Source organism: Podarcis cretensis (genome assembly GCF_951804945.1).
Source record: "Podarcis cretensis genome assembly, chromosome: 3".
Taxonomy (NCBI): domain Eukaryota; kingdom Metazoa; phylum Chordata; class Lepidosauria; order Squamata; family Lacertidae; genus Podarcis; species Podarcis cretensis.
Genome location: NC_137172.1, coordinates 27064302 through 27083503, shown reverse-complemented (window position 1 = coordinate 27083503; position 19202 = coordinate 27064302). Strand labels below are relative to the sequence as shown.

At 43.1% G+C, this 19202-nt stretch overlaps 1 protein-coding gene across 1 annotated transcript in view; it reads right to left on the bottom strand.

Annotated features, from left to right (window-relative positions):
- Positions 1–831: 831 nt before the first annotated feature.
- Positions 832–19202, bottom strand: part of RPS6KC1 (ribosomal protein S6 kinase C1) — a 97358-nt gene continuing 78987 nt past the window's right edge. Inside the window, exons 14-16 of the mRNA XM_079968551.1 lie at positions 6854–6936; positions 5874–5969; positions 832–2947 (exon numbers count right to left, since the gene is read on the bottom strand). Coding sequence (XP_079824677.1) covers positions 2837–2947; positions 5874–5969; positions 6854–6936 — 290 coding nt within the window. The 3' untranslated portion in view covers positions 832–2836. The remainder of the gene's footprint in view (positions 2948–5873; positions 5970–6853; positions 6937–19202) is intronic.

Sequence of the window (19202 nt, the reverse complement as noted above, 5' to 3'; positions counted from 1 at the left end):
GGTGCAGAAACAGTTTCTGTAGGTATGGTCGGGGAGAAGTCTGATTCAATTCACATTTTAAAGGCAAACTTATCTAACACACACTTTCTGAGGGGCAAAGCGGAACACAGCCAGCCTTTGAAATCAGCCCTTTTGCAATGCAGTTTCTCCAGCCAAGTGATGGGCACTAGTGCAAAGTGTGTTACTAAAATGTGTGCAATAGTGAAAATAACACACGGCCATGCATTATATAAGGAGAAAGTGCTTTGCCAAAATGTGTCTGTTAGGCAAGGCTTCATGCCAAAAAACGTGTATGTGAGGTGAAAATTCACATTAAGAACTAGTTCCTTTATAAAAAAAAAAAGCAAACTGATGAAGAAATGCAGAGAACTGAACTTGAAGAATGAGAAACTGAGAGATACTGAAATGGACATATTTGCCCATCCTTACCCAGAGAGAGCAAGACACCTGAAACCCACCATGCTGGTCTTTCCATGTGCTGCCCTGGGGTGTAGTAGTCTTCTGAGTACATCAAAGACCTCCCCCAAAGCTTTCAAAACATTGGGCTTGCACAAGAGAGAGCAGTTCCCAGTTGCTTATAGTGAACTGAAGGGTGCCTGCACCAAATATCAACAGGGTGCATGCCAACATGCGGGTGGTGACAGCTCCCAGCTTTGGAACGCCTTTCCTTCAAAGCCAAAGCAACTCTCAGATGCAATGTTGAAAAGCATCTTCTGCAGCACGCACTTAGCAATCTGGGAACAGCGCAAGAATATCCTCATAGCAGTTTTTATCTCTGAAGACTTTGAATCGGTACCCTCTGTGAGTTATAAATTTAATAAAACAAAAGCATTTTTTAAAAAGAAAATCTCTTTATTTAGATAGAAATATCAGCTTTTAGAGTGCTTTATTTCCCCCACTCCCTTCCCCCAAAACATCTGCAGCCCGCAGTATCGTCTCCTTTTTTTCTCCCTCTGGCAAAATTACCAACATGTTTTAAGTACCAATGGCAGAACTACCATGTTTTTTATGGACTTAAGCAGTTGGTAGGCCTACAACCCACCTGAAACAGCTTCTTAGTGAACAATCTGTTTGAAAAGAGTGATTGTTTTCCAGGAAAGGACAGCCATCTTCTTGTGGACAGCCCATACATGTAGTTAGAAACTTGCCCACAGCAAGTGCCATGGAATTCAAAATGGTAGAATGCTGTTGCATATGGAAGGCTTCCAATGTGCTTCTTGGTGAAGCAATTTGGAGGCTCTCTCCTCCTTAGGAGGGATGCACATAAGTAAGACACAAACACACATTTATTGGGTGTTTCTGAATGAAGAAACAGGGCGGCAGTGGAATCTAGGAGGCGGCAAAACGACATTTTTCAGAATTAATATGCACATGCAAATAGATTGTGTTGTACATGATTCCATTTTGCAGGTGGGATCCTGCACGGTTCAGCATTCCCACATGAAAAAAGAAAAAGCCAAAACAAAACACCACAACTGTCTTTTCCCATTAAAAAAATCCCTTCTTCTTTAGCTCGGCAGGGAGGGCATGCTTGATATGTTAGCTTTCCATGGTGACAGAATCACAGAACTGTAGAGTTGGAAGGGACCTCAAGGGCCATCTAATCCAACTGCCCCCGCCCCGCAATGCAGGATTCTCAGCTAAAGCATCCATGACAGACAGTTGTCCAAACTCTGCTTCAAAACCTCCAAGGAAGGAGAGTCCAAGGAGGTTCTGAAATGGGAAAGCATCCCAAAGGTTCCCCACCTGCAATCTGAGATGAGACAGGTAATGAATTCCATAGCACTTGATTTTTATCTGCCTCTACAGATGAGACCTAAAATAGCCTAAACAGGAATGTGGGAGCTTTGTTAAATATATATATATCCAAACATTTATATCTGCACACTTAGTCAGCATCTTCTTGGCTTGCGCCAAGTTCAACTACTAAAGCAATCATGATCGGGCTGAGAGATATGCTGTCTTGTAGTGACATAAAACGTATAATTCACTGGAGGTTAGAGTTAGTGCTTTAAAACAAGCATTGCCAACCAACGTGCACAAGATAAGAGTAGCCGGACTGCCCTCTTCCATCTTCTGACAGATGTTAGGCAATCATTCTGGAGTTACATTACATGATGCTATGTACGCCCCTCTCACTCAGCAAACATACAGAGATATACATGTTACATGTCAAGTTTTGCAGAAACACCATAGCATTTTATTTAGCATATGTTATTAATAAGTTATTCTTCTCTCCATTCCCCAACCTCAGCTGCGTCTAGCTTAGGGAAGGAGTACATTGACACTATAAAAAGAGGGGGAGGGCTATTTCCAGCTGGCATATGCAAGAGGAGCTTGGCATGTACAACAGGAATGCCGCACTTCCGTCATGACTTACAAGAGAAACACAAAAAGTGCATTCCATTATACATAATCCCCAAGTGCCCAAACCAGATGGGATCACGAACACAGGTCGCCACCACTCAGTTCTGTGTTGAGCTCCCCGTTCTCATGCATTCTCCACCCCAATCCCAAACAGCTGCCAAAAACATGAAAAGTGGGGTGAGGAAATGTACAGCATTGTTTCTCCAAAACAGAACAAAGACAGAGAGTGGGGCATGATCAGCATCACATCTCATCCTGGCCAAAAAGGACTACTAAATACAGTGCGCATTAGTGTAGACCACACCTTAGTTTGGCCTAGTCCTCAATTCTGGCTGAAACTGTTCTCTCTTTGATGCCTTTCCAGTCTCCAAATTTATTCATCCTTGCCCAGAAGATCCGAGAACCTTTATGATGGCACCCAGCCAAGAAAGGTATCTGTAAACATGGGCAGTGGACTCATCGCACCTTATCACTTTGTTAATTCCGCCCAGTCGATGGGGGCAAAAAAGGGGTGGGATTTTATGTCTTCAACTCCGACAATTCCAGCACCAAGACGCTCCACAGCGTTGAACTGCAAAAGCTTAAGGCAAAATATACAGAGTTAGTATGAACCATAGGAATAGAAGTGCTCAGCAAGCATACCAGAATGGACTTGGTACAGTCCGTGAGATTGCGTTTATGATTGTATCATTCCTGTAAGCTTCCCAGAGAACTTAGCTATTGAGCAGCATGCATGCCTCACTAGGGAAGGCATTCAACAAATGGGGAACTAGCATTGAAAAGGTCCCATCAGGGATCACCTCCAACTGGGCAACTCCCAGTGGCAGCAGCACCAACAGGTCCTCTGCCCCTGCCCATCATAGGGCCTGAGATGGTTGGTATTGGAGAATATACTTTGGTCTCAAGCCATTCAGTGGCAACTTCTAATTCCTTCCCTGAATTGCTGCTGTCTTTGCCCTATTAGTTGTGCACTTTGTTCTCTTTCTTCCATTATATCTGAGCCCTTCTTAAGCTTCTTAAGCTTTCTTCCATTATATCCGAGCCCTTCTTAAGCTTCACTTTGTTGGTACCTGCCTCCTCTCCAGTTCGTAGGGCAATTCCACACACTGTGTGGCAGCAGACACCAAGTGCTGGCTCAACAGGCAGCCACTGCCAGTCTTGGTCCTCCATCCCTGATTGTGATGAACATACCAATTACAACCCCCATTTTAACGAACTTCATTCTTGTTGCAGCCACACTTTTAGGTGTATGTTTCAAAATGAGGGAAGGGGGAGAGTAATGTGCAAAGGAAGTCTTGGTAATCTTTAGAAACTAGTGATGCTCTAAAACCAAGTCTAAAAAAAATGGAGTAGCTGATTGCCAGAATTATGAAAACTAAGCAGCTTGTTTATTTTGCATTGAAGAACTTACAATATATTCAAACGGGGGGGGGGGGGGCTGAATATATGTAGAAAGTGAAGCCAGCTCTTCATATCTGCAAATTCTGATGGAGAATGATTGCTTGAAAGGAAGTAACCAGCAAAGAGGCAGGAAAATATTTACCAAGGATAAAGGAGCTGAAGTTTACATTTTGCCATCTTATGAGACTGTCGCATTCTAAATAAACAGTTCAAAAGAATAAATTCGTTTCTGGGTTTCCTCTAAAGGACTGACTCCTGTATAATGCAACTCCCTACATCCCATTGTCATTTAGTAGTGCTCTGTATTCTTCTGGGCGGTGCGTCTTCAAATGCATACAACCCCATAATCAAAGTGAGAAATTTCCCCATAAAATGTATTCATTTGCACATCTTAAGTTGGCTCTGCCACTTAAAATCTCTCAAACCTCTCACTTGGTAGAGATAACTCGGAGAGCAAAAACAAGCCTCTCCTTTGTGAATATACATGAGCCGACAGAAAAACAGTCGCAGGCATTGCCATTCTGCTGTCCTTCCTGGAAAACGGAACAAGCGACAGCAGGTGGGAAAGTTAAGTGCAAAGAAAATTATGCTCTGAAGCTTTCTCCCCTTTCTGCAAGGAGAGAACTATAATCTTGGAAAGCAAATGCAGAATAAATTGTGCTGGATCTACACGGCTGGGAAACACACGGGTTTATTATGCTTTGCCGAGACAACCTTTGAGAAAGATCTTGTAGACAAAATGCCAGTCAAGTCAGCCTTTCCAAACTTCATCTAAAAAGATTTAGACATCCAAATATAAATAATAATACCTCTGAATTACAGAATACTTAGTTGGCTAAGGGGGTGTGTGATTTATTTATTTTTTTAATGAGGTCACTGGTTTTGGAAGCTGTGTCATGAGACACATTTGGCATAGCATCTGCACACTGTTCCTCTCCTAGGCATTCTGCAACGGGCTGACCCAAGCAACCCTGCGAGGGGATGGAAGAGGAAAATTACAATGACAAATGACCAGCCATGCCAAGAGCCCCTTTTTCCTTTTCCTGACTAAGCTTCCTCAAATATGAATGGTAGTTTCCTTGGATAGACACACAACAGAAGGTTGATTTACTAGCCAATGGGGCATACCCTTCGACCCAAAAGTCAGCCACGTGCAGCCTAGGGCTGGAACGCTTCCTCTAGGACACGGGTGACTTTGAACTTGGAGAGGAGGGAAATAGCAAATGGCCTGGCTTAAGAGGTCCCACAGGAGCTGAGCACTGCTATGTGTTGCTTTAATAAAGGTCTCGAAGATGCCAGTGGTAAAATTCCATTCATTTTCAATCTCTGTGTGTGCAGAGGGGAAGCACTCAGCCTTCTATGAGATTTTATGTACTGGATGAGCATAGTTATGAAGTATTACATTCACTCTGGTACAGTGGACAGGCTGCTATTGGTAGCTGCAGTAGTATTGTTTACTTTACTGCTGCTATTAATGTTATAATTATTATTTCAGTTTTTTACACACCCTTCATCATAAGGTCTCAGGGCAGGTTACAAAAATGTCATCACCATCATCATGTTGTTGCTGTTGTTGTTTGTATCCTGCCCATGTGACTGGGTGGCTCAGTCAATATTCAGTATTAAATTTAATATTAAACAGTTCAGTTCAATATTAAAACAGTTTAACTCATACGAAAGGTGCAGGACTAGGGAGAGCCTGAAAATATATATGTCAGGTATCAAAGGGGTGGATCACCCACCGTGGATCAACTATTAAAGACCTATTTTTTAAAAAAACAACAACCTGATTTTCGCAGTAAATTCAGGCCACAGTTATACTTGCCATGACCACGGCTGTGAAGGTCCCTTATGCCAAACCCTCAACAACTCTTTAACCTCTTTCCAAGATGAAACACCTTCACTTACAAAAATGTTCAGGAAATGCATGTCCATTTGCAGCTCTACACATGTTTATGGCTATGTGACTTTGCAGGCCATCCTTGTTAATCATTCATTTCTCAGCTCTTGGCTACGCTCCCCACCCCCCACCCCCACCCCCAAAGAATCACCAGCTGGCATGTATGTGTGTAGAAATCGCATATACAAATTCTCCAGGAATGTACCTGTTGAAGGAGTGATCTTGCCTCTTCTGAGATGTGATCTGGCACGTTCAGACAGGTGTGGGTATTTATTCCTGCTGGGTGGCACTCCAGCAGAGTCTATAGCAAACCAACAAGAAACATGATAATATTGTTAATGTATATAGTGATATAATGATGTAAAAGAAGAGCAATGTGCACCACAGTGCTCTGCTACAGAACCTCTGCACATGTGTCTCCCAAACAGTTGGCTTTGGGAGTTTGGTCTGCTGAGAGCTCAATGTGCATGCTCAGAATCTCATTTTACATTCAGAGATGGAGAAGGACATGGTTCAACTTAGTATGCCATCGTGAATCAGGTTCACAGTTTAGCTCTAACCAGCAGAAGGACTGAGGAGAAGCAGAACAGCTCTGATTTCCTCTCCTAGCACCTGCACATGTTTAACCATGGTTTGGCTTAGTGTGGCGTGCAAACCAGATTACTGTCTTGCCTTTATCTGTTCTCTTCCTTCCTGGACTTCTACAAAGTCCCCAAAATACAAGAGTCAACATAACAAAATACAGGAGTTAACATGATATATCAGCAGACTGTGTACAATGGTCAGCCTAGAAGCCTGCAACCCTAGTTTACATCCTGCAACAAACATTCATTGTAAATTTTGCTCCCGTATGATACCTTTTCAAGAAGAACGTAACTTTTTCATTGTCCCTGGAAAGACTTTTGGTGCCATGAATCTTACCAGAATGGTCCGTTGTGAATTTAATTAACAGCGTCTACATTAACACAAGCAATGCTTCATTCTGCCCCAAGAATAGAGCATCCCTAGTGAGATGATCTAGCATCATCTGTTTGTCAGAATGCCTTTGCCTGTTGAAGAGTTCTGTGCAGTACAGAAGTATGCACCCTGCACTTCAGGTACTCTCAATAAAGAGATTGCTGATCTTCTCACAGTTTCTGTTATTTGCTATGCCCCTTTTGCTAAATAATGGTCAGAATGACTCACCTTCCCCGTCAGAAGTTCAAAGAGCAAAGCACCTAGACTCCACCAATCGCAGGCCTCCGTTTCTTCAAAGACAACACCAACTTCTGAATGAAAGACATTTGCAATGAAAATCCAAGTGATGTGTGCACCTTGAAGCTTACATTTACAAGGAGACACAGATGCTAGTGGAGCATATCTGAAGCTAAGCCCTTCAGACAACCTAGTGCATAGACACGGATCATTACAGACAAAATGATTTACTCTTCAGTTTGGAATGTCAACAGAGGCTGCTGCTCCCTCCTAAACACCTCCTCCCCCCACCCACACCTTGAATGGCTTTAAAAGAGCATTAGACAAATTCACAGAGGATGAGGCTATCAATGGCACCTAGCCACAATGGCTATGTTCTCTCCTCACTGTCGGAGGAGTTATGATTCAGAATACCAGTTGCTGGGAATCACAGATGGGCAGAGTAATATTGAGCTCAGGTCCAGCTTGTAGGGCTTCCCCCAGGAATCTGGCTGGCCACTGTGAGAATAGGATGCTGGACTCGATGAGTCACTGGCCTGATCCAACAGACTCTTCTTATGGGTTTATGTCAGTTCTCTCCACCAAAAATCTTTATGAAGAGGGATGAATTCCCCTGGCACATTGAAGGAAAGAGCATGCCCACTATAACATATCACAGTGTCCTGGGTGCATGAGTGTCTCTTTACACGAACGCGGAACTGGTAGTTTGTTGCCTTCATCTTGGTTAGCACTGCCCTCGCCCCACACAAAATACAGCAGAACCATGGTATATTATCAGTCTTTACATCAAGGGTGGGGAACCTATGGCCCTCCAGATGTTGCTGGAATCAAACTCCCAACAGCTTGGGGTGATGCGAGTTGAAGTCCAACAACATCTGGAGGTGGTTAGCAAAAACAAAAACAAAACCCTACTTTGCGAAGTTTAAGCTGTGCCCTCTGGATGTTGCTGGTCTCTCAACATCCCTGACCATTGACCACATTAGATGAGCCTGCTTGGAGCTGTAGTCCAACAAGTTTTGGAGGGCCCACATTAGCTACAGCTGGTTTAGACATTCAGGTGAACCGCCCAACCAGGTTTACATGATACAGTAGTTGCACAGGGCCAATATGGTCTGCTCAAACACTGTGCCAACACTGAACTGAATGGGTTCAGCTCTTCCACACATGAGCAGGACGGGGACTAGTGTCTGTTGCAACTCCCTGATGTTTTGTTCCAACAAACCATAGCTACAGACCATAACTACATAAGCATTATCGTTCAGTCCTTTTAGACTAACTTCCTTCTATAAATTTTCTTTAAAACCTGATTGGTATAAAAAAAATATATGCATCTGTGCTGTGTATATCTTTTGTAATTTACAAACAGGTAAAAGCTGTATTCAAACAACTACTTAATGCCCTTTCTTAAGAGCCAGGGCCAATGTTAGCCACCCACAAAGTAGTGAAATCAAATAAGGCTGCAGTCCTAAGCACAGCTATGTAGGAGTGAGTCCCATTAACCTCTGTGGTGCTGTCAGGATAAGACTTTGGGCCCCAGGCCCAGGGCCCCACTCAGCAGAATAAGGCTGATTACCAGATTTTGTCAGTAAAGTAATACAGAATTCATTGTGCAGAGGGAGGTCCCCCATAAGACCTTAAAATCCTGAGTCTTAACTACCAGTACACACTCAGTAAGGCTTCACCAGGCTGCAACATCAGAATGCTGTGTGTGTTACTTCTGAGCAGACACGTGTAAGATTGCACTGTAAGAATCCGAACCTTTGCATGTTTACTCAATGGAAAACCCCACTGAGTTCAGTCAACATTCAAGATAAGCATGCAAAGATTTGCAGCCTTGAAGATCTTAGATGTTTGGGCCAACTGGGTAGTCGCTCTTCGATATAATTTTATTTTACCCTTCCATCCCTCAATACCTTCATTCTCCCTGCTTTGCCTCTCAGAGCTGGCTGTTTCCACATTCAGAATTAAAGCGAGAGACTTTCAATAATCAAGGAGACAGAGGCAGATAAACATTTGCCATATTCTCTCCCTTCCTTTGAATGGGTCACATAATGGCCACCACAACCTATTGATAGAATTAGGCTCAGTATATCACATCAATAAGGTTACCTTTTCTCTCAATAAGGCATCCCAGGGGAGAAGAAGAAAAATCTAGAAAACTATAGACTGTGGTGTGATTTCACATAAGTTGTCCAAGCAGCTAATGCCATTCTGCATGACAAAATTGCTCTCCCCAGCCCCCCCCCAGCTTTAATGTTGCAGTAAATCTAATCCCAATACCCATTCTTAATAATGAAGCCATTTCGTTCACATCACCCAAGTCATTTACACAACAAATGGCAGCAACATACAAGCTTAAGTGACCAGTTGCTTTGCTTTCCTATCACTGCAATTTGTTCCAACAGGTCTCTCCACTTAGTGGATGCAAGCCATTCAGGAGTCATTCAGGGAAGAACGTGGGGCTATCTGGATTGAGAAGCAGGGGAAGATGCCATATTCCAAATCAGGTCATTGCTCCACCTACAGAACCCACACTGTCCTTGTTCTTTGGACAGCCAACTTGGAGCTGTTCCTCAGCCTTGATTTTGATTTTCCCCACCCAGACGTCACAATGTGCTGAATTTGTCATCAGGTCATCATGCCAGGAATTCTCCCAATTGCAAGTCCTCTTCGGACTTTGTCTCCAGCTAGCTGTGCTTCTTCCAGCTCCTCCCTTAATTTTCATCGGACAAACACTTTTGCCATTTCTTTTTTAATCCACATTAACAATCAAAATGTTTCCTGCAAATTTTGTACTCAATTATGTTTCTCATATGCGTCCAGGAACTTCTGACAACAAGGAAAGTCTGAAAAATATGAAGCATTTCATTTCAAAACATACAAGCATCTACATTCTGCTTTGTGAAATAAAAATTTAAAATCCCTGTGTCCTTTAAGACAAAGACTAATGGCAATAAAAGAATCCTTCTTTTTCTTCCTGTTAGCTGCCCTCAGGATGGATTTAAAACTTCCTCTAAAGCCATCTGGCAATATAAAAAGGACAAAGTTGTTTAGTGCCGTGTTATCAAAGATGATAAACACTCACTCCTAGCCTGCCCTTTAGCTCCTTTCAATTATATAGAAGAGCAACTACCCCACCCCAAACCATAGAACTACTACATTCAGGTCTTGTGACCTAGTAAGTGGCTCCCTTTGAGAACTACGGCTTCATTTTAAATGTGGGTTGCACTTTGTTCCTGGTGCCTTGAAAAATACAAAAAGAGTAATTTGCTGTATGCAATGTTTAAGAATACAGCACTTAGAATCCATTTGCTCTTCCGACAATAACAGTGTGGAATTCGTAGATCGAAGATCAACCATGCCAAACCAATATTTGGACTCTCCAGGGCTCACATAAAGCTTCCCTGCCAATGGGCTCACCCACTCATTTCAATGGAGGGTCAATTCTCTACACACAGAACTGGCCCTCTTTACTGATGCTCCACGTGTACCTAGGTCTCTGGATTATCCACCTCCCCTGTAAAAAATATTTCTATGCAAATAGAACTCCATTTTCCCCTACAACTTTTCTTTCTCTGAAGTGCTGAAACGTGCGAGTCAATATGACTTAACTTAAGGGCACAAAGGTTTGTTGTTCAGCAGCAACAAGCCCTAAAATGTATCGCAACAGAGTTTTGAAAGGCATTACTTGGTAAGGGCCAAGGATATCTCTCCTGACCTGATGTGTCAGTTTCTAAACACGTGATGTGCCGATACTCAACCTTGCCCTGAAATACAAGCCCGCTGAACTGGAAGCCCTATCCCATAATCCTAGATGTATAGAGAATAACTGAGGGTGTTCAGCAGGGAGGAGGGGGGTGGTACGTACATCCAGAGAGGAGCTTTTTCCCACCTAGCTGACGGGTGACAGAAAAAGGTCTCGGCTAAAACTGATGGTGCTAATAATCTAGGAAACAAGGGGAAGAATCAGAGCTGAGTAGTAAAGCACACATCGCGCATGCAGAAGGCCCTAGGTTCAACTCTTATCTCCAATTAAAGGAACACGTGGCAACACTGGAAAAGGACTTTCCTAGGGATCTCAGATTATTCCATTCAGTACTATGGCAGATGGAGCACTGCTATGACTCCGCATTGTATGTGATACCCTGGCTTCTGACACCTGACAGGTATCTTTTTAGGACCTGCCTTGTTTTTGTCATTTTGCTCTAAACTGTTTTTAATATTTTGAAATGCGGTGCTTTGATATTAATATTGTGTTTTAATTGTTGTAAGCCTCCTTGGGAACTTAGGGTGAAAAGCGGGTAATAAATGATAATAATAAGAATTTCTTTCACATGACAAGTGTCCTGATATTGAGAGCAAGATCCTCTCTTGGAACAAGTTAAGCACTGATGTTCAGATTGATCTTGACCAGGCTATAGCTCCTTGCAGATAAGAACAAAAGGATCAGCTAGCCTCCCCTGAACCAAATCCCCAAACTGCAGTTTTATAAACTTTGTATTGTTTGTGAGCTAGCAGCAGCTTATACCTTTTGCCTTGTTTTGCTGCCAATGACTCAGCGTTCAAAACTCCCATTGTTCTAGGTGCGTTTTGTGACAGGGAATTTCGTAACGCGAGCAGTTTTATAGCTCTGGGTGCAGTACTGCGCCTAAGATTTCAGATTAAAGTTGCCGCTGTTACTTGGAAGTAAATCCCAGTCAAGTTCAATGGGGCTTCCTCCCAAGTAAAACATGAATAGATTGGGGACCTGAAAACTTTCTTTTCTTTTAACCCCAACATGTTTTGTTTAGGTTTTGGTTGCCTTGTTTAATGTACTTTTAATGTAAGATATGCTTTTGATTTGAAATATACTAGCCAGTTAGTTATGATGGTTTAATTAGTGCATGTTAAAGCATTATCTACCTCAGACTCTCACAGTGATGCTTAAAATCCTAACAAATTTTGGACTGGGATCATTGAAGGACCCTTAAGTCTTAGGTTTGCAAACTGGACACTCAAGGTGGGCGTCTCTGCCATCAGCTTTATAGGCTTTAATATGTGTTAACTGTGGCGACAAAAATATATATTTGTATGAAGGAAAGGGGGTGTAGGGAGAATCCAGGGCTTGTCTGCAGAGTGAAAGGAAAGGAGGGCCTTTTTCTGCCTCCCCACTTCCAGCCACTCTCTGATGACTGCAGAAGAGACCCTTTAAAGAATATTAGGGGGGTGGGCAGGGGAAGCATGTATTTGTTTTCTGAAGACTTCAGATGAGGACTAGACCATGTGAAAAATGAACATAAGATTTTAGCTGCAGTTCATTCATTTTCAGCTTTGTATTCTTGTTATAAAAAGTATGCCTAGACATTCCGTTGTTGTGCCCATAACCTACTATAGGTTTAAGGTGTCATTTAGCTCCTAGCTTTCATATCTGAGTTTCTAACACTGCAATGACTCTCTAAAATCCAATATCATAATGCTGATGGGGGCGGGGAACGGTTGCAGGAATATGTCAATAACAGAAGGCGATCATTTGCATTTCAAAATTTATCTTTCTTGCTCAATTAGACCAAAACATGTTGATTTAAAAGGTTTGTGTGTGAGAGTGTTTGTGTTTCTTTTTTCAAACTTATTTATAGAGCAGAATAATGGCCCCCCTGCTAGCTTGGCATTTGCTCAAAATTTTTGGTCCCTGCAAATCGAATGTTACTGGAATTTTTCCCTCAGCTCCCCTCCTCCTCCTCCCCTCCCCACTCACCCCTCCTCCCCCTTTCAAAATACCAAGGCACATTAACCAAGAGATAAAAAGATCGGTTGCTGATATTACAAAGCACAGGGCAGGTGGTTAATGTTTTTTTAGCACAAATATGTGATAAGGATTCCCAGGGGACACTGGGAGCAAAGGGGTGTTTAAACAGAAGTGAAACATTTGCATCATGAGTTCAGGACAACTTTGCCCTTTTATCCAAACACCACCCACATACATGGATATGCTTACATTACTTTCTTTTTATATATATAGTGGGCTTATATATATAGTGGGTTTCTTTTTCTTTCTTTAAAAAATGAATGAACGTCAAGCATTTTGGGAGCTACCGGTGTGCTGCAAACTCTCAAGCACTGGTTACTAACTTGCTATTAGGAAATTGCCTTAAACCTGCTCAGACCACAGGCCATCCACTCTGGTGTTGTCTTTCCTGATAAAACTCAAGATTGTTCGACCAGAACATACATGCTCTAAAATACTACAATATTATGTGTCAATAATATAGGGTTGTATTCAACCCAGTGCTAAGGAGAAAGTTCTGTCAATGGAAGGATTTATTGGACAATGGGAAGTTAACCCCCTCCCCTTCTCCCAGGCACCCCTAAATCAGTTCTGGGGTTCCCCCAACTCTCCAGAACAGATATGGGGATAGTGCTATGGGGACGGGGGAGGAAGGAGGGGGCTCCAGCGCTAATCCTTGCTCTAGTGCAAATATTTTGTTGAATACCTCCCACAGCCCACAATAGCCCGTGCTTTGGCTAATCAGCAAAAGTAACTGAGGCTGCGCTCAGAAAGCAGTTTATTCTGTTTCCCTGACATTTGTTAATTTCCACTTTATATCTGAGCTTCCACATGACATAGAAGCCGCGTATTATTTGCAAACGGAATTTTCCCTGGAAACGAAAAAGAGGGAAATGAGTGCCAGACTTGTGCTATATTCTGCTATATCTCTGGAGGTTGCTTTGATGTCTCGTGAAAGCTCAGATACGATGTGGAAATTAACAGTTATAAGAAATGTTAGGAAAAGATAATAAATGTAAATGCAGCCTGAGACTACTGTTGCTTTCCCTTACCTTTTCCTCTCTGTTGTGTTATTGATTGGTCACGACCGATCTGCATTTTAAGAAATATGGAGCTGTTTTGTTTTCTGTGCCTTCCGCTCTGTATTGCTAGCTGACGGTGCAAAGGATGGGGAAACCCTCTAGATAATGTCATCAGGGCACTGAGTAAGTTGTGCTATACATTCTGCAGGAAAGGAGGGCAACACATGAGTCCATGAGGCTATATCCTGCGTCAATCATACGCTCAGCAGACTTGTGGGAATCATAAACTGAAAGATATGACTAGCTTGCATCTATCAATTTCAGTGGGTCTATTCTGAGCAGGATTAGCGGACTACAACCCTATTTTTGGCACCAGCATTTCTTACAATATATAGTTCTGCTCTTGTGATTGTAAGCCTTTGGGCACAGTCGTGTTTTATAATTTTCATACGCAGCCGACTTGCTTTTTATGGAGATAAAACATATTATTAAATGTTCTTCTTCTTTATTTTATTAATTACCAGGATGGATTTTGGAGTCAATCATTCCTATTATGCTATGGAATATAGTGAATTTTTTTTAAAAAAATCTGACTTTTGTTTGGGCAGCACGACTTTTTCGCTTTGGCGAGTGCTTTACTTGGAGAGCTTCTGCAAATAGCATTATAGTTATTTATTTCAGCTTAAACTTCTTTACGTAACCTGTCCTTGGGACTCTGGGAACTAAAGGGATGGCCTGATATGTGATAGTACTAGAATACTCAGAAACTCGCACAGCCGACAGAGCAGATGAGCACAAGCAATTACAACAAAGCTCCTCTATATCTAGATCTGGAGCACTGGGGGGAAATGCTAGCTGCCACCCCCCCCTGACCACAGAAATCAGTTAATGGTAGGTTGCCACCTACTGGCCAACTTCAAGAAAGAATGAATTCCCCTGGCAAAAGTTGTTTTGAGGGCCAAAGCAGATGCTACCAGCAAATGAATATTTTGGGTTTGGTCATTCCACACACACCCCTCCAAGCCAGAGGGCTGCTTTGTTTATGGAAAAGCAACCGGGGGGGGGGGGGGGGTTGACCCTTTCCCTGCCAACTGTTTTCCCACTCCCACTTGCTACCTTCCAAACACTCCTGTCTTGAAAAGCAGCTGGAAGCAGCACTTTTGGAGCACAGAAATGGCAGGCATGGAAAAGATTAAAATGGTGCACATTTGAAATTCAGTTCACCTCATTGTGATTTTGAGCTGCAGCCAGCTCGGGTTTTTTTTTGTTTTTTGGTACGTGGAACATTGGTCCTCTAAAAGTGGATTTTATTTAAAGGGAGTTTTACAAGACAAGTTGGAGAAATAAATCGCGGCCTGTTTCTCTCCACATTGTCTCTTTTCTCCAGGATCAGGAGACAAATTATTTTTAAAAAGGCAAATGTGGCTGGGCTGAAACAGAAGCATCAACCCTGCAGTCCATGTGTGCTGGGGCTTTGCCCCCAAGCGGGTTGCAGCAAAACAACTGCGGAACCAGTGTGTCATTGCACAGGCATGGGTATGTTCTTGAAGGCCAAACAGGGGCCTTTTCATCTGCCAGGGAACTGTTTTGCTGTATCAAACCAAAGCACATCTCACCCAGCATACTGCTTCCAGTGGAGGTCAGCAGTGACTGCCTTTCCATTTGTTCCCAGAATCAGATGTTTGAAGGGTATACTGCCTCTGGACATGGAGGTTCCATTCGTGCCACACAGCCATGAATGTATAACCCTGTTTAAAGACACCAAAACCAGTACAACGTCCCAGGACGTGCTTTGGCATATAACCACAACATACATCCAATCAGACCATTGCTCCATGTAGCTCAGTATTGTCTACAACTGAGATGGCATGCTGTGCATTTGTGTTGCTATGGAACAAGGTCCTTCCTGGCAAGCCAAACACTGCCTTCAATCTCACATACTTTGCACATCCTGGATTGCAACAACCCTGACTCCTGCACTGCAGGGGGTTGGACTAGATGCCCACTGGGGTCCCTTCCAACTCTACAATTCTATGCCTTGGAACATAACTGGGGAGTATTTATTATTTGCTTTGTTGCTAAGGTCTGATCTGCTTTGGTATTTCTTTTTCCTTCTGCAAACAAAAAAGCAGCATAGAAATCTATTTAGCAAAATACATAAAGAGAAGAGGAAAGGGCTGGCCCCTTCTCATGCCTCTGCAAAAAACACATCAACTGGAAGTGCATTGGCTCCAATGGAGAAAATGCTTTACATCTGATAAAGGGCATGATCCAGTCCCTCAAATTAGGAAGGGGTGGGTGGGATAAGCTTGACACAGGACCCCCAGCCTCACCCCTCTTCTGCTTTACCCCACACCAAGAGACATGAGAAGCAGCTCTTCTTGCTAATTCCTCTGTCAGTTGGGGAGTCTCAAAGCATCTTTTCTCGACTTGGAAAGATGCCCTAGGATGGAACTAAAGAGCCCTTGGAGCAGCAGACAATCACTTCACTTTTTCCCCCCTGTGTGACCATTCATGCTGCGTTGCCACCTGCATTCATCCCTTTCAACCATGGAGCCAACATATATCCACACAGCATAAATCCAGGCAAAAAATATGAGGGGAGTTTGAGGGCAGAAGTTAAGCATGGCAAAGAGAATGGGGATGCTCCTGGCAAAAATGGCAACCCAGCATTGACTCCTTCCTCTCCCCTGAAACGAAGAGTAAATGATGCATCATCATCACTTCCCCCAGTCATTTCATTGGCTGTGGTTGGGGAGGGGAGGAGAAAAATGTGAGGTGATGACCATCATCTCATGCATTGTTATTACTTCACATTATATAGCGAGAAGAGTGAACTTGGCATAGGACTGCCATTTTCAGTACCTGCCCCCTATTTTTTCCCCTCGTCTCATCAGGTCAGGCTCCAGATTCGGGACAGTCCTTAGCAAAGTGAACTCTGGTGGCCCTATTATGTGGGCAGGTCTTGGCAGATAGGAAGCAGTGCCAAGTGACTCAGCGTCATTTCATAATTTCCCACAATGCCCCGAGAGCAATGCTTCATTTAAGATCGCTGTGAGAAATCAAAATGGCGGCTCCCAGACCTAATTGCCCAGTGCTGCTTAGACTGCTGTTCTTATTGTTTTGAAGTAGAAGGTAGGGCAGGAATAAGTGGTGATCCCTGCTTAGGGCAGGGGTAGCCAAAGTGGTGCCCTCCAGCTGTTGTTGGGACTAGAACTCCCATCAGTCTCAACCGGCATGACCAATGAGCAGGGACGGTGGGAACTGTAGTCCAATATTTATGGGGAATCACATTGGCAGCCTCTGCCTTATGTGATCAACGTATTTTGTCCTCTTGCCTCAAAATCCACCAGATGTACAACTAAGGACAGCCAAAGCTGTGCCTGATGTAGCAACCACCATAGAAGAACACGCTAAGTAAATCTGATTCTACACCATAGCTTAGTTCCACCCATGAATGTGAGCTTTCTTGTGGATCAGCTTTCTCCAACTTGGTGAGCTTCAGGACTACAATTCCCATCATCCCTGACCTATGGTCATACCACTTGGGGATGATGGGAGTCCAAAGCGCCCAGAGGGCACCACCAAGTTGGAGAAGGCAGCTTTAGATTATCTCCTGCAGCATGAGATGAAGTGCTGCAAGATCCCAACTCTGAAAACAGAAATCAAGATTTAGAAATCCAGAAGTACTTAAGCAGTTTCTTGCCTTACATCCCCTGCCTTGCTTTTCTTCACAGACCTGTTTATTTATATTGTAAGTCTGCAGATAGGGTTTTGTCACAGTTAATCTTATGTTAGCATATTGTACAGTGCCTTGCTTTTAAAAATATGCTTCAGAAATAATAATATATTATTATAATATTGACTGCAGCGAGCTTTCTTGTTTTCTACTTTGCAACAAACAAATGCTCACAAAAGGTTAGCTCCATCGTTATGCAGCCAGTAACCTTTGGAAAAGGCTTGACAGTATTAAAATTCCAAATGATGCTACCTGAAGCATTAGGAGCCAGCAGAAAATACGGGCATGGAAAACAGGAAGTACGTGTGCGTCTTTGTGTGTGTGTGTACATGCCAGAGCAGGGCAGAGGTGAGAATTTAAGTCAAACAGCCAGAGCTGTACAATGTGACTATACATACTGGGAGTTTGGCACGTGCCACTCAAATTCATTCATTCGTGTAAACATTACTCAAAGCAATGTTTCCATATATGACTTTAAGAAATGAAAGTTTGCAAACGCAATCTGTGCTTTTAGAACTAAGATCAAAGTTCCAGAAAGAAGGGATTCCTATCAGCAATGCCTCCTTAACTGCATTACATTTTAGAGGATTAAAAGTGAAGAATATGCAGTTCTGCCTATCAAGTTTGCAGAAGTCCCTGTCAGGCACAGGCCAACCCTTTGCAATTTAACAAAAGAGATTACAGTGGTACCTCGGGTTAAGTACTTAATTCGTTCTGGAGGTCCGTACTTAACCTGAAACTGTTCCTAACCTAAAGCACCACTTTAGCTAATGAGTCCTCCCGCTGCTGCCACGCTGCCAAAGCACGATTTCTGTTCTCATCCTGAAGCAAAGTTCTTAACCTGAAGCACTATTTCTGGGTTAGCAGAGTCTGTAACCTGAAGCGTATGTAACCTGAAGCGAGATACCACTGTATGAAGTTTAGTTCTAGAACCCCACTTGCCTACTGAGGCAAAAAGATCCCCACTGGCTCTTTGTACCTGAGAGAGACATATCTGATCTAATCTGTGTTAGATTACCACAATGCGCTTTAAATGTGCTTTGGGAAAATATGACTAGTTCAGAATACAACAACTGGGATACTGACAAATGTTCATCAGAAAGACCATAATTCACTGGTGCTGAAACAAACTGCACTGGCCTCCAATTTACTTTTGGGCAAAAGTGTGGCTGTGATCTATAAAGACTTAAGAGGCCCCTTGTCTATGTGAATCTGCCAGCCTATTAAGGTTATCTTCTGAAGCTCTTCTCTGAGCATCTCCCTATTCAGTCGTTAGGTGGGGTCTTCTTCCACTGGGGAGCCGTGTTTAGAGAACAGCCTCCCCATGGATGTTCAGCAGACACTTCCTTGATTAATGTCTCAGGCTGCCTTCATAAGAACATAAGAAAAGGCCTGGTGGATCAGGCCAGAAGACCATTTGGTTAGCATCCTGTGGCCAACCAGATGCCTGTGGGGACCCCACAAGCACGACCTGAGCACAAGAGCATTCCCCACCCCCCACCCCAACCGTTGTTTCCAGACACTGGTATTCAGAAGCAGAGCCTTTACCATCACAAATTTTGTCTAATACTCTTTTAAAGCATTCAAATTGGTCACCGCCACTGCTTCCTGCAGGAGCGAGTTCCACAGTTTAACTACATGCTGTGCAAAGACGTACTTTCTTTTACAAAGAAGCACTTTCCAATCTGAAACACAATTCTTTAAGCCTTCCTCCTCTGGAGCCCAGCTTACTTGACATGCAAATTTGTCTACACAAAGCATATTCTCGCTATATTATCTTTAAAACTTTTAAGGGTCACAAAGACGTGTCACTGC